Here is a 14,747-nt window from a genome sequence, read left to right as displayed (position 1 = left end):
TTGATTGTGGATGATCAGCCATGATCACATTGAATGGCGGTGCTGGCTCGAAGGGCCAAGTGGCCTCCTCCTGCACCAGTTTTCTATGTTTCTATATTATCGTCGGAAGATGTTATCTTATAAGTGAAAATTGGTTCAACACATTTCTTGACAAGATTATGTGCAGGTTTCTGTACTGAATGCATGGAATCTGCAGGGAGGGAAAGCACAGGAACCATGCACCTGTTTTCCCTGGTGGGAGAGTAGTGGAGTCAAAAGCTGCAAGTTCCCAGGCGTAGTCATCTCTGGTGATCTATACGATATGATAGAACTTTCGAGAGAAAACCCACGCAGGTCACGGGGAGAACGTACAAACTCCGTACAGACAGCACCCGTAGTCGGGATCGAACCCGGGTCTCTGGCGCTGTGAGGCAGCAACTCTACCGCTGCGCCACCGTGCCGGGTATTGAGGATCAAGCATGAATATACCGAATGGTGGATAAAGCTTGATTTTTTTTAGATTTAGATTTAGAGATACAGCGCGGAAACAGGCCCTTCGGCCCACCGAGTCCGCGCCGCCCAGCGATCCCCGCACATTAACACTATCCTACACACACTAGGGACAACTTTTTTACATTTGCCCAGCCAATTAACCTACATACCAGTACGTCTTTGGAGTGTGGGAGGAAACCGAAGATCTCGGAGAAAACCCACGCAGGTCACGGGGAGAACGTACAAACTCCGTACAGACGGCGCCCTTAGTCAGGGTCTGACCCGAGTCTCCGGCGCTGCATTCGCTGTAAGGCAGCAACTCTACCGCTGCGCCACCGGGCTGTATAATCTACTCTGCTCTTCCACCTGTATAAAAAACAAGCAGAATCTGCACTCATTATAAATGTAGCTTCCAAATGGACCGTTTAATAATCACCTTCTGAAAGGATTGCAATGTTGCTGATGCCTTGATCTTCATCCTTCACGTCCCGCAGAAAGTTTCCAACGTCCATCAACAGAGGCTTTACAACAAACTGGCAGCACTCTTTTCTGGAGGGGAGCATGATGGAGATTACCGTGAACCTATTTTTGCATTCGACAGTCACCTCTGGAAAATAAAACGCACAATCATTCACAAATTGCACTTTCATTGCGTTGAACACATGGTGAAATATCATTGCCTATTACGTCAGCATCATAGAACAAAGTCAGCTTTTAGTTAGCTGTGTAATCCTGGAGCTAATTTGAAAAATAAAACACTCAATCTTTCTCCCTGGAAATGGGCTGGAGCCATGTTCAGAACGGAGTTTGTACGTTCTCCCCGTGACCTGCGTGGGTTTTCTCCGAGAACTTCGGTTTCCTCCCACACTCCAAAGACGTACAGGTTTGTAGGTTAATTGACTTGGCAAATGTTTTAAAAAAATTGTCCCTAGTGGGTGTAGGATAGTGTTAATGTGCGGGGATCGCTGGTCGGCGCGGACCCGGTGGGCCTAAGGGCCTGTTTCCGCGCTGTACCTCTAAACTAAAACTAAACTAAACTGTTCAAGTAGATCAAGGAGCCATTTATGAAACTAAAGTTAACCAGCACAGCCCTGCCAGTGGAGTTTCCACTGCCAGAGGGCAGTCTTTGATTCTTAATATACTTTCACTACCCATATAAACATGTGCAGTTCAGTCACTAATTTATGCTTGGGGCAAACACAAAAGCACCTCAAATAGTATTAAAAAGGAACGAGGATTCTAACTGCAAAATTGAAGAAAAACTATAACACACAGGAAAGCAAGGAAAAGGAGAAATTTTCTGAAGGCTGGTATCCGTGATTGTTATCAATCAGACTTCTTTTGGTTATAACAGTTGGTTGGACAAGGATGAGAACAGATTTGCTTTTACATTAGAGCGAATGAGCTGTTATTTAGGTATTACACAATGCCAGACTGAGAGCCCCTGAGTGCCAGCGGATGGGAAGACCTTGATTTAGTGTCTTTAGTGTTAAGGAAGACCTTGTTTAAGTCGGCACGGTGGCGCAGCAGTAGAGCTGCTGCCTTACGGCACCAGAGACCTGGGTTCAAACCCGTCTATGGGTGCTGTCTGAACGGAGTTTGTACGTTCTCCCTGTGACCGCGTGGGTTTTTCCCCCGAGATCTTCGGTTTCCTCCCACACTCCAAAGACGTACAGGTTTGTAGGTTAATTGGTTTCATGTAAATGTAAATTGTCGCTAGTGTGTGCAGGATAGTGTTAGTGTGCGGGGATCGCTGGTCGGTGTGTCCTTGGTTGGCCGAAGGGCCTGTTTCCGCGCTGTACCACTAAACTAAAGTAGTGAAGTCTGACATTTATAGAGTGGTTGAACAAGGAACTGTAGATGTTGTGGGCACACTGCAATTTTTATACATGCAATTTCTATTTTAATGAAACCAATGTAAAAAACAGCTTCTCAGGCCAATCCATTCGCCAGAATCGAAACTCCACAAGTGGCAGGGCAAGCACAGCTTGTAAACATTTTTCTTCTACTGATTGATTCATTGCATTTCATCAAGCTTTGTGCAAATCTAAATTATTTACAATGCAAGTTCTATTTTCTCTATAAAGAATTGGTTTAAGTAATTTAGTGAACATCAAGTTGAACATGTATTCTAAAGCCTGAAGAAGGGTTTTGACCCAAAACGTCACCTATTCCTTTTCTCCAGACATGCTGTCTGACCTGGTTACTCCAGCACTCTGTGTCCATGTTCTCCAGAGATGCTGCCTGACCCGCTGAGTTACTCCAGCACTCTGTGTCCATGTTCTCCAGAGATGCTGCCTGACCTGCTGAGTTACTCCAGCACTCTGTGTCCATGTTCTCCAGAGATGCTGCCTGACCCGCTGAGTTACTCCAGCACTCTGTGTCCATGTTCTCCAGAGATGCTGCCTGACCCACTGAGTTACTCCAGCACTCTGTGTCTACGTTCTCCAGAGATGCAATTTTTCAGGAATGAAGCATATGCAAACAGAGTGGAGAATATTGAGTGACACAGACACCAATGACAATACAAAACCAGTTTGGACCTGGTACCCTGCCATACAGTGCTGTCATGCTTGTGATCACAGCAAATGTTCCAATCTGGATTAGCTGTGAGACAGAATCAGTAACAGTAGGAAATCCTTATGTGTCATAAACACAATTTTAAGTCATCTGCTGCTTAAATGGAATACAAGATCATTAAATGAATAATAAAGAGTTGCTGGTAGACACAAAATGCTGGAGTAACTCAGCGGGTCAGGCAGCATCTCGGGAGAGAAGGAATGGGTGACCTGCTGAGTTACTCCAGCATTTTGTGTCAACCTTCGATTTTAACAAGCATCTGCAGTATTTTTCCTACACACCTTGGAGCACCAGAGACCTAGGTTGGATGCAAGCAAATCTTCTTGCCAGTTTTTTGAATACAGTCAACGCTGATAATTCTTCCACAAGATATCTATATACTAAAACTCTCGTTTGTTTGTTTGTTTGTTCCTGAACTACAGTCAAAACGGTACACGATAGCGCGACAATTTTAGGCCCACCTTACTGACCGTCGTCCCCTTGGTGCTAATGGAAGAAGTTTCATTGAAATCGGTGTTATATTTTTATAAAGTTATTCACATTTTAAAGTTTAAATCTATCCCCGAGGGAGGGACGGAAGGGGGGAAGAGGGAGGATAAAGGGGGTTGAGGGGGATGGAGTGGGGGAAGGGGGGAGGGAGGGGAGGAGGGAAGGGAGGAGAGGGAGAGGGGAGAGGGAGGGGAGAGGGAGGGGGACTGGGGGAGGAGGAGGGGGTGCTGCACCAATGCAGGAGAGGTTTGGGCCCAACTTGGTCTATAAACTTAAATCATTCAAAGTAGACCATTCACTTACCATCAGATGAGACGAGAGTGCTGTAAAGGGCCACTGTGCATTGTCTCAGTTGGAAGCACGATTCTGAATCCTTTTGCTGCAGAACATAAGAGATTGTATGAAACAGCTTGTAACAAATGCAAAAGAAAGTATGCTCTTCGTTGCTAAGATTAGAGTGGACTTCTGAGAGCGCATGATTTAAGAACATTTTAAAATTTGGATTGAATGATGGTGAGATAGTATGACAGTCATCTATATACTAAAGCTCTCGTTTGTTTGTTTGTTTGTTCCTGAACTACAGCCAAAACGGTACACGATAGTGCGACAATTTTAGGCCCACCTTACTCACCGTCGTCCCTTTGGTGCTAATGGAAGAAGTTTCATTGAAATCGGTGTTATAGTTTTAAAGTTATTCACATTTTAAAGTTTAAATCTATCTCCTAGGGAGGGAGGGAGGGTGGTAGAGGGAGGAGGGGGGAAAGAGGGAGGATAAGGGGCTTGAGGAGGAGGGGGGAGCGGGAGGGGGGGTATGGAGGAGGGGGAGGGGAGAGGGGGAATGGGGAAGGGAGGAGGGGGGATGGGGAAGGGAGGAGGGAGGGAGGGAGGGAGGAGGGGGGTAGGAGGGAGGGTGCGGGGGGGGGAGGGAGGAGAGGGGGAGGGAGGAGGGAGCAGGGGGGAGGGTGGAGGAGGGGAAGAGGGAGGGGGTGGGGGGAGGAGAGGGTGCTGCACCGATGCAGGAGAGGTTTGGGCCCAACGGGTCCATTTGGTCTAGTAAAAAACTAAAGGCCAAATGTCAATGAGATCTAAAGGACCGTGCACACAGCAAATGCCAGTGTCATTTTGCAATGGGAGTTGTAGCGGTGTGGGTGTCCGGATCTGAAATAAGGCTAGACGCCAGGCGAGTACCGAGAAGTCTTTTAATAATCATTCAAGCATCCACACACCACGAGACAGACAAAGGACGGATCTAAACCCCCTCCGGGAACCCCCTTAGCCTAGGGGCCGTCCCCAGACCTGTCCATCCAGTGTTGAGGGGGATAAACCCAGGGAGCGACCTAATCCCCAGGGACTAATCCACAGAGTAGAAATTTCATCTCATGTCAGTCTTCAATGTTCCTTATTGTGAGACTGTGACCACTGGTTCTAGCCATTCAGATAATCTGCCTCGACACTGTTAAGTGTTGAATTTTGTATGTTTCAATGTTTTAGTTTAGTTTAGAGATACAGCGCAGAAATAGGGCCTTCGGCCCGCACCGGCCAGCAATCCCCGCACATTAACGCAAGCCTACACATACTAGGGACAATATACACATACCAAGTATACAAACGCAAGCCAATTAACCTACAAACCTGCACGTCTTTGGAGTGTGGGAGGAAACCGAAGATCTCGGAGAAAACCCACGCAGGTCACGGGGAGAACGTACAAACTCCGTACAGGCAGTGCCCGTAGTCGGGATGGAACCCGGGCCTCCGATGCTGCAAGCACTGTAAGGCAGCAACTCTACCGCTGCGCTACCGTGCTGACCAATGAGATCACTTCCCATTCTTCTAAACTCCAGTGTACTTGCTGAGTTTCTTTCTATATCACTGCAAGTAAACCTGCTAAATATTTTCTCATACAACATAACCAACAACCCCGGAATTAATGTGGCGAATCTCGGCAAGGAAAACAGACTTACATTACTGTAAAGATAGACACAAAAATCTGGAGTAACTCAGCAGGACAGGCAGCATCTCTGGAGAGAAGGGATGGGTGACGTTTCGGGTCGAGACTCTTCTTCAAACTTACTGTACATCGGCGAAACCGAGCGCAGGCTCGGCGATCGTTTAGCTGAACACCTCCGCTCAGTCCGCCTTAACCTACCTGATCTCCCGGTGGCTCAGCACTTTAACTCCCCCTCCCATTCCCAATCTGACTTTTCTGTCCTGGACCGCCTCCATTGTCAGGGTGAGGCCCAGCGCAAATTGGAGGAACAGCACCTCATATTTTGCTTGACTAGCTTACACCCCAGCGGTATGAACATTGACTTCTCTAACTTCAAGTAGCCCTTGCTTTCCCTCTCTCTCCATCCCCTCCCCCTTCCCAGTTCTCCCACCAGTCTTACTGAGTCCGATTACATTTTATCTCTGTCCCGCCCACTCCCTTGACATCAGTCTGAAGAAGGGTCTTGACCCGAAACATCACCCATTCCTTCTCTCCAGAGATGCTGCCTGTCCCGCTGAGTTACTCCAGCATTTTGTGTCCACCTTAGACATATATTACAGATGCACTCTCATCGTGTATAGTTGCAGCAAGATATCTTTACCATTATACTCAGACTCTCTTTCTACAAATACCAATTCCCTTTTGGCACAGTTGCTGCCTTTCAGCACCAGAGCCCCAGGTTCGATCCTGACCACGGCTGCTGTCACTGCAGAGTTTGTACGTTCTCCCCGTGAGCAGGTGGGTTTTCTCCGGGTGACAATAGACAATAAACAATAGACAATAGGTGCAGGAGGAGGCCATTCGGCCCTTCGAGCCAGCACCACCATTCAATGTGATCATGGCTGATCATTCTCAACCAGTACCCCGTTCCTACCTTCTCCCCATACCCCCTGACTCCGCTATCCTTAAGAGCTCTATCTAGCTCTCTCTTGAATGCATTCAGAGAATTGGCCTCCACTGCCTTCTGAGGCAGAGAATTCCACAGATTCACAACTCTCTGACTGAAAAAGTTTTTCCTCATCTCCGTTCTAAATGGCCTACCCCTTATTCTTAAACTGTGGCCCCTGGTTCTGGACTCCCCCAACATTGGGAACATGTTTCCTGCCTCTAACATGTCCAACCCCTTAATAATCTTATACGTTTCGATAAGATCCCCTCTCATCCTTCTAAATTCCAGTGTATACACCGGGGGTGTCCCGGTTTCCTCCCACACTCCAAAGACGTGCAGGTTTGTAGATTAATTGGCTTCTGTAAATTGCCCCTAGTGTGTTGGATGCAAAACTGGGATAACATACAACCTGGGTGATCGATGATCGGCATGGACATGGTGGGACATCCGTTCCCACACTGTATCTCTAAACTAAACTCCAAACTAAACTAATTACCTGCAGAACTTGGAGGCTCAGATCCCTTGGAACAACGCCTTCCAATCCTGCATGATTCGATTCTTTCACCAAAGAGGATTATCTCATATCTTTCTGCATTGTGTTCCATCAAGCACAAGATGCTCAAGGCACAAGGTATCCATTAAATAAATTAGTGATGTTTATGCTTTGGGAGTTTAAGGTTATACTGCACACAGTCCACTCTCATTATTACGAACTCCTTTATAATGGATTTTCGTTATAGCAGATGGAGTGTGTCCACAATAATCAGACACCATTGTCTCTTTAAGAACACAGGCTGCTCGTTACACTGCAAGAGGTCATCGAAATTGGCAAGTAATTGCTACGATCGACACTTCTGCGATGATACTCAAGTAAACAATGTAACAAACAGCCCTCGTGCGTGTGTGTGTGTGTGTGTGTGCGCGCGTGTGTGTGTGTGTAGGAAAGAACTACGGCACGGTGTAGGCATGGTGGCTCAGTGGTAGAGTTGCTGCCTTACAGCGAATGCAGCGCCGGAGACCCGGGTTTGAGCCTGACTACGGGCGCCGTCTGTACGGAGTTTGTACGTTCTCCCCGTGACCTGCGTGGGTTTTCTCCGAGATCTTCGGGTTCCTCCCACACTCCAAAGACGTACAGGTTTGTAGGTTAATTGACTGGGTAAATGTAAAATAAAATTGTCCCTAGTGTGTGTAGGATAGTGTTAATGTGCGGGGATCGCTGGGCGGTGCGGACACGGTGGGCCAATGGGCCTGTTTCCGCGCTGTATCTCTAAATCTAAATCTAAAACTGCAGATGCTGGCTTAAACCGAAGAAAGACACAAAATGCTGGAGTAACTCAGCGGGACAGGCAGCATCTCTGGAGAGAACAGACAGCCCTCTACTATTTTTAGCTTGTAGTAACAAAAATAAATTTTCAGCTATTAAAAAGAATTTTGTATTTGAAAACAACGTGCTGTTTCAGGGAATGACCAACCTATTCGTTAGAGCGGACAATCGGCAAAAACTGACACCATTTACCCCCCACCCCCCCCACCCATAGTCCGTTATAACGAGGGTGATGTGTATTCCCGTTTTGTTAATCCTCCCAAAATGCACCAGCCCACAATTTGCAGGACTAAATTCCATCTGCCACTGCTACAAAATCATTCATGTCATTCACAAGTTACAGGAGTAGAATTAGGCCCATCGAGTCCACTCCGCCATGGCTGATCTCTGCCTCATAGTCCCGTTCTCCTGCCTTTTCCCCACAACCCCTGACCCGTTCTTATCAAGAACTTGTCTATCTCTGCCTTAAAAAAATCCACTGACTTGGCCTCCACAGCCCCCTGCGGCAATGAGTTCCACGGATTCACCACCCTCTGACTACAGAAGTTCAATAGACAATAGGTGCAGGAGCAGGCTATTCGGCCCTTCGAGCCAGCACCTTCGAGCCAGTTCCTTCTCATCTCCTTCCTAAAAGAACGTCCTTTAACGGAACGGTGACGGAATTTCGTCCAAAAGGCATGTTTTTTTGGTGACAATAAAGGCTGTTCTGATTCTGATTCCGACCCTTTAAATCTGAGGCTGTGGCCTCTAGTCCTAGACTCTCCCACTAGTGGAAACATCCTCTCCACATCCACTCTATCCAAGCCTTTCACTATTCTGTACGTTTCAATGAGCTCCCCCCTCATTCTTCTAAACTCCAGCGAGTACAGGCCCAGTGCTATCAAACTCTTCATATTAACTAACTAGGGCATCACCTGTGATGTGAGGCTTTTTACTATCATGTTCTGGATTATCTCTACTTCCCTTCTTTAACAAAATAACACCATTAGCTACTCTCCAGACCTTCGGGGCCGTGCCTGGGGCGAGAAAGGATACAAAGATCTTCATTAAGCCCGTGCAATCTCCTGTCTTCTGCCCCTAGAGCTCTATCTAACTCTCTCTTAAATCCATCCAGTGATTTGGCTTCCACTGCCATCTGTGGCAGAAAATTCAACAAATTCACAACTTTCTGGGTGAAAAAGTTCCTTCTCATCTCAGTTTTAAATGGCCTCCCCTTTATTCTTAGACTGTGGCCCCTGGTTGTGGACTCTCCCAACATTGGGAACATTTTTCCTGCATCTAGCTTGTCCAGTCCTTTTATGATTTTATACGTCTCTATGAGATCCCCTCTCATCCTTCTAAACTCCAGTGAATACAAGTCTAGTCTTTACAATCTTTCCTCAGATGACAGTCCCGCCATCCCAGGGATCAACTCTCTCAGTAACCTGGGGTAGATCCCACCTGGCCCTGGGGACCCACCTTAATGTTTTAGTTTAGAGATACAGAGCTGAAACAGGCCCTCCGGCCCACTGCGTCTGCACCTACCGGCGATCCCCACTCATTAACACTACCCTACACACACACACACACACACACACACACACACACACAAGGGCCAACTTACATTTATACCAAACTAATTAACCTATAAACCTGTCCGTCTTTGGAGTGTGGGAGGAAACCAAAGATCTCGGAGAAAACCCACGCAGGTCACAGGAAGAAGGTACAAACTCCGTACAGACAGCACCCGTAGTCGGGATGGAACCCGGGACTCCGGCGCTGCAAACTCTGTAAGGCAGCAACTCTACCGCTGCGCCACCGTAACGCAGACGTTACCGTGATGTTAGAGAACCAACATCGCCTCCTCAATCTCAAACCGCCCCAGCTTATCAGTACATCCCACATTGATCTCACTTTCCCCCACTTTTTCAGTCTGAAGAAGGGTCTCGACCCGAAACGTCACCCATTCCTTCTCTCCAGAGATGTTGCCTGTCCCGCTGAGTTACTCCAGCATATTGTGATACCTTTGATTTGTACCAGCATCTGCAGTTATTTTCCTACTCACTTTCCCCCACGTTCTTCTCCTTGGTAAATACAGATGCAAAGTACCTGTTTAGTATCTTGCCTACATCCTCTGACTCCAGCATAAAACCCCTCCTCTTTCCTTAGTGCTCCCTCTCACTCGTTTTGCTTTTAACTTATGTATAAAATGACTTGGGATTTTATTTTATCCGACTTTCCAATGACATTCTGTGGCCCCTTCTAATTGCCCGCTTGAGTTCTTTCTTGCTTGTTTTATGTTCTTGAAAGGTCGGGTGTGATTTATCTTTCTAAACTTTATATAGGCGTCTTTTATCTTTTTGACCAAATTTACACCCTCACTGGTCATCCCAAGTTTCCTTACCTTGCCATTCTTATCACTCCTCATTACTGCAACGCGTTAGTTCTGAACTCTGATCAGCTGGCCTTTAAACGCCGTTCTTATGTCTGACGTGGACTTGCCCAATAACGTCTGTTCTTAGTTTACTCTCTCTCGCTCCCAACTGATAATGTTGTAAGAAGTGAACTGGAGACCCTCGTTTAAACCGAAGATAAACACAAAATGCTGGAGTAACTCAGCGGGACAGGCAGCATCTCTGGAGAGAAGGAATGGGTGGCGTTTCGGGTCGTGACCCTTCTTCACACTGAGAGTCAGGGGAGAGTGAAACTAGATCTTTCAGGAGTAGAGGAGGGCAATCGATTCAATTTGAGATACCAGCCATTAAGACAGATGTGTATAGCAATTCATTCTTCCCTCGCACAATTAAAGCATGGAATAGTCTTCACCCTACTATAGTTACTCAACCAGACGCAACTACATTTAAGGCAGCCAAGAAGCCCTTCTTGCTTAAGTCCATACTCAGCCACCTCCAGTTTAAATTCCATTTGGAATATTTTGGAGGACCAAGAACCAAGATATAGAAGAACCAAGATATAGAAAAGGACAGATCAAAGCAGAAGGTGATCAAGGAAATGTAGAATGATTCATTGTTGGATTAGGAGAAGGTGACAACAAAGCATATAATCATAACAATCATAATCATACTTTATTAGCCAAGTACGTTTTGCAACATACGAGGAACTTCATTTGCCACACAGTCATAACAATAAAAAGCAACAGGACGCACAAAATACATTTTAACATGAACATCCCCCACAGTGACTCTTCCACATTCCTCACTGTGATGGAAGGCGAAAAAAAGTTGAATCTCTTCCCTTCTTTGTTCTCCCGCGGTCGGGGGCCTCGAGCCTTCCGTTGACGGGACGATCGTGACTCCCATAGCCGGCGATGGACCTTCCTCTTCAGGGGCGATCCAGCTCCTGCATGCGGGCTAACCAAAGTCCTATAGAGCTGCATCATGATTTTCATGATGTGGGTTGGGTGGGCATTGGTGGGATGGGGGGATGGCATGATGTTTGTAGTTTGGGGGAGGGTTGGTGGAAGGGACATGGGGTAGATGGTGATGGCATGATGTGTGTGGGGGGTTGGGGGAATTGATGGTGACATGATGTGGGGTGGTGACATAGTGTGAAGGTCGGGGGTCTCGAGCCTTCCGTTGACGGGACGACCTTGACTCCCGTAGCCGACGGCGGGCCTTCCTCGTCGGAGCGATGAAGCTCCTGCATTGGTGGGGGGGGGGATCTCAGCTCCCCTGCACCGGGCGATCGGACCCAGGTCGGGGCTATTGAACTTCGTGCGGCTATGGAGCTTCCCGACATCTGTCTCAACCCGAGACTGCGAGCACCTTGATGTTAAAGTCCACCGGCCGCGGTTGGAGCGTCGATCCCAGGCAAGGAATCGGTTCCGATGGTAAGTCCACGCCCCGCAGTGGGGCTCAAATCCCCAGGCAAGGCCTCCAGCTCCACGATGTTAGGCCGCAGAGCGACCGGAGATACAACCCGCAAAACAATCACATCTCCGGCAAGGTAAGAGATTGGAAAAAAGTTTCCCCCGACCCCCACCCCGACATAAAGCAAACCAGAAAACACCAACACATACTTTTAAAACTCGCTAGAAATAACAAAAGAAGAGGAAAAGGACAGACAGACTGCAGGCGAGGCTGCCATCGCTGACGGCGCCACCTGGTGGAAGCGGTAACATTAATCTGTAGGACATTGAAACTAGTAGGAAAATGAAGGTGGGGGAGGGACAGAGAGAGAGAGGGAAAGCCAAGGTTACTTGCAGTTAGAGAAATCGATATTATAGTCACACTACTGGGTTGTAAGCTGTCCAAGTGAAATATGAGGTACTCATATATATGAGGACCTGTTTCCATGTTGGACTGCTCTATTGCTCAGAACCCAGAGAACCATGTTGAAAGTAAGTGTAAGAAAATAACTGCAGATGCTGGTACAAATCGAAGGTATTTATTCACAAAATGCTGGAGTAACTCAGCGGGTCAGGCAGCATCTCAGGAGAGAAGGAATGGGTGACGTTTCGGGTCGAGACCCTTCTTGAGACCCTTCTAAAGAAGGGTCTCGACCCGAAACGTCACCCATTCCTTCTCTCCTGAGATGCTGCCTGTCCCGCTGAGTTACTCCAGCATTTTGTGTCTGTCTTCGATTTAACCCAGCATCTGCAGTTCCTTCCTGGGTTTATTGTTATGATGTACATTCACTATCTGTCGAATCTCAGTTACTCCAGCTTAAAATGTTGTCACGGTTGCAACACCCTGTGGTGCAGTCAGCAGGTTTGGTGTCTCCTGTTATTCTATACACGGTCTTCACATTTAGCTCATCACTATTTCACAACCAGCTCATGACCAATGGTGCCCACAGCAATACAGGGAAGCGTCTGGCTCTGGCTCCACTCTCTCAAGGGTCATTTCGGCAGGCTAATAAATGCAGTGCTTGCCAAATGCCACCTCATCACAAATGAATTAATGAAATATTCGTAACGATAGTTCACCTCCCAAAACGTTCTAACAAAACTTCAGAACACAGCAGAATAATATTTTTGCCAGACCATCAAAAAACAAAATTTAAGAAAATGATTGTAAAACCTTATCAGATCTAGTACTTCCTGGCACTTTCTGATATTGGCACGAGCTTGCTTTTCGACCACATACTGTGCAAGCATACTTCCTGTTTTCAGCCACACTATCTGATAATCTAAGTCAAAGCTGCTCTTTCCTCCCAATCCCATCAGTAGACATGTTGTTCTCTAACTATTTCTAAACCATTTATGAAAAATAAACTGCAAAATCCTTCCAGGATTATCAAGTCCAGACATTCTTATGCGCGCACAATACTAGACCACATGGACCCGTTGGGCCCAAACCTCTCCTGAATTGGTGCACCACCCTCTCCCCCCCTCCCCACCCCACCCCCCCCCTTTCCCCCTCCCCTCCCTCCTCCCCTCCCCTTCCCTCCACCCCACCTCCCCTACCCCCAACCCCACTCTATCCCCAACAACCCCCCTTATCCCCCTCCTCCCTCACTTAGGAGATAGATTTAAACTTTAAAATGTGAATAACTTTAAAAATATAACACCGATTTCAATGAAACATCTTCCATTAGCACCAAAGGGACGACGGTGATTAAGGTGGGCCTAAAATTGTCGCGCTATCGTGTACCGTTTTGGCTGTAGTTCAGGAACAAACAAACAAACGAGAGTTTTAATATATAGATTTACAGCAAATCATTAGAAATATTGCTAGAAACATTTTGGAAAGGCACAATTTTTTTTTCAAATGCTGCCTAAGTATGCAAAATCCTTTCACTGGGCGGCACGGACTTGGAGGGCCGAAAAGGCCAGTTTCCGGCTGTATGTATATGATGATATGATAAAGCTGCATTCTGAAATAAACTTGATTAGGCATTTCATTTATGCAATTCACTTATGCAGAAAAAATCCACATGATGATTCAGCTATTACAGCATGACCCATATGCCTACGTTTGGTCCATGGTTCTGTCTGGCTTCGTTGAAGCACCACTGAATGAAAGCTGTTTTGTCCGATCTACTTATACCAGGACATCCTTCCTCACAATACCTGTATATATCGATCAGCACACTAATTTATGGGCACAAATCTGACAATATTTATCATTCCATTGCCTTTGTCACCTTGTATTTTTAAAATTCCGAGTGTTAGAAACTGTTCCAAGCTGATTGTTTATAAATAATACATTTTACTGACAGAAACCCATCAAAATACCTAAAAGATTAGATGATTAACTTTTAACTGCCAGGTCACAGTTCTGAAAAAGCTGGCAAGAGTACAGAGAAGATTTACGAGGATGTTACCAGGACTAGAGGGTCCGAGCTATAGAGGTCGAGTAGGCTGGGACTCTATACCCTGGAGCGCAGGAGGATGAGGAGGTGATCTTTTCGAGGTGTCTAAGATCATGAGAGGAATAGATCGTGCAGATGCACGCTTGCCCAGAGTACGAGAATCCAGGACTAGAGTACATAGGTTTGAGATGAAGGGGAAAGGATTAAATAGGAATCTGAGGGGTAACGTTTTCACACAAAAGGTGGTGGGTGGATGGAACAAGCTGTCAGAGGAGGCAGTTGACTATCCCAACGTTTAAGAAACAGTTAGACAAGTACATGGATGGTGCCTGTCCCACTGAGTTTCTCCATCACTTTGTGATCTACCTTCGATTTAAACCAGCATCTGTAGTTCTTGCCGACACATACATGGATAGGACAGGTTTGGAAGGATATGGACCAAACGCAGGTAAGTGGGACTGGTGGAGCTGGGACATCTAGGGCATAGTCACAAAATGCTGGAGTAACTCAGTAGGTCAGGCAGCATCTCTGGAGCGAAGGAATGGGTGATGTTTCGGGTCGAGACCCTTCTTCAGACTCATAACCTGGGACATGTTGGCCAGAGTGGGCAAGGTGGGCTGAAGGGCCTGTTTCCACACTGTAGCACTCCATGGCTCGATGACTAAAAGCACATCGAAGTACTTTTAAAATGTGATGAAGTTGCCCACCTCAACCATCCTTACAATCAATGATTCCAGACTCTGGATGGCAGT

General features: G+C 46.8%; 1 protein-coding gene across 1 annotated transcript in view; it reads right to left on the bottom strand.

Moving 5' to 3' along the window:
• Window positions 1-14,747, bottom strand: part of LOC144597768 (calcium uniporter regulatory subunit MCUb, mitochondrial-like) — a 55,395-nt gene that overhangs the window by 22,225 nt on the left and 18,423 nt on the right. The window contains exons 2-3 of the mRNA XM_078407329.1: window positions 3,844-3,919; window positions 908-1,078 (exon numbers count right to left, since the gene is read on the bottom strand). Coding sequence (XP_078263455.1) covers window positions 908-1,034 — 127 coding nt within the window. The 5' untranslated portion in view covers window positions 1,035-1,078; window positions 3,844-3,919. The remainder of the gene's footprint in view (window positions 1-907; window positions 1,079-3,843; window positions 3,920-14,747) is intronic.

The sequence above is a fragment of the Rhinoraja longicauda genome, chromosome 1 (genome assembly GCF_053455715.1).
Source record: "Rhinoraja longicauda isolate Sanriku21f chromosome 1, sRhiLon1.1, whole genome shotgun sequence".
NCBI lineage: Eukaryota > Metazoa > Chordata > Chondrichthyes > Rajiformes > Arhynchobatidae > Rhinoraja > Rhinoraja longicauda.
This window is presented reverse-complemented; position numbering and strand designations above follow the sequence as displayed.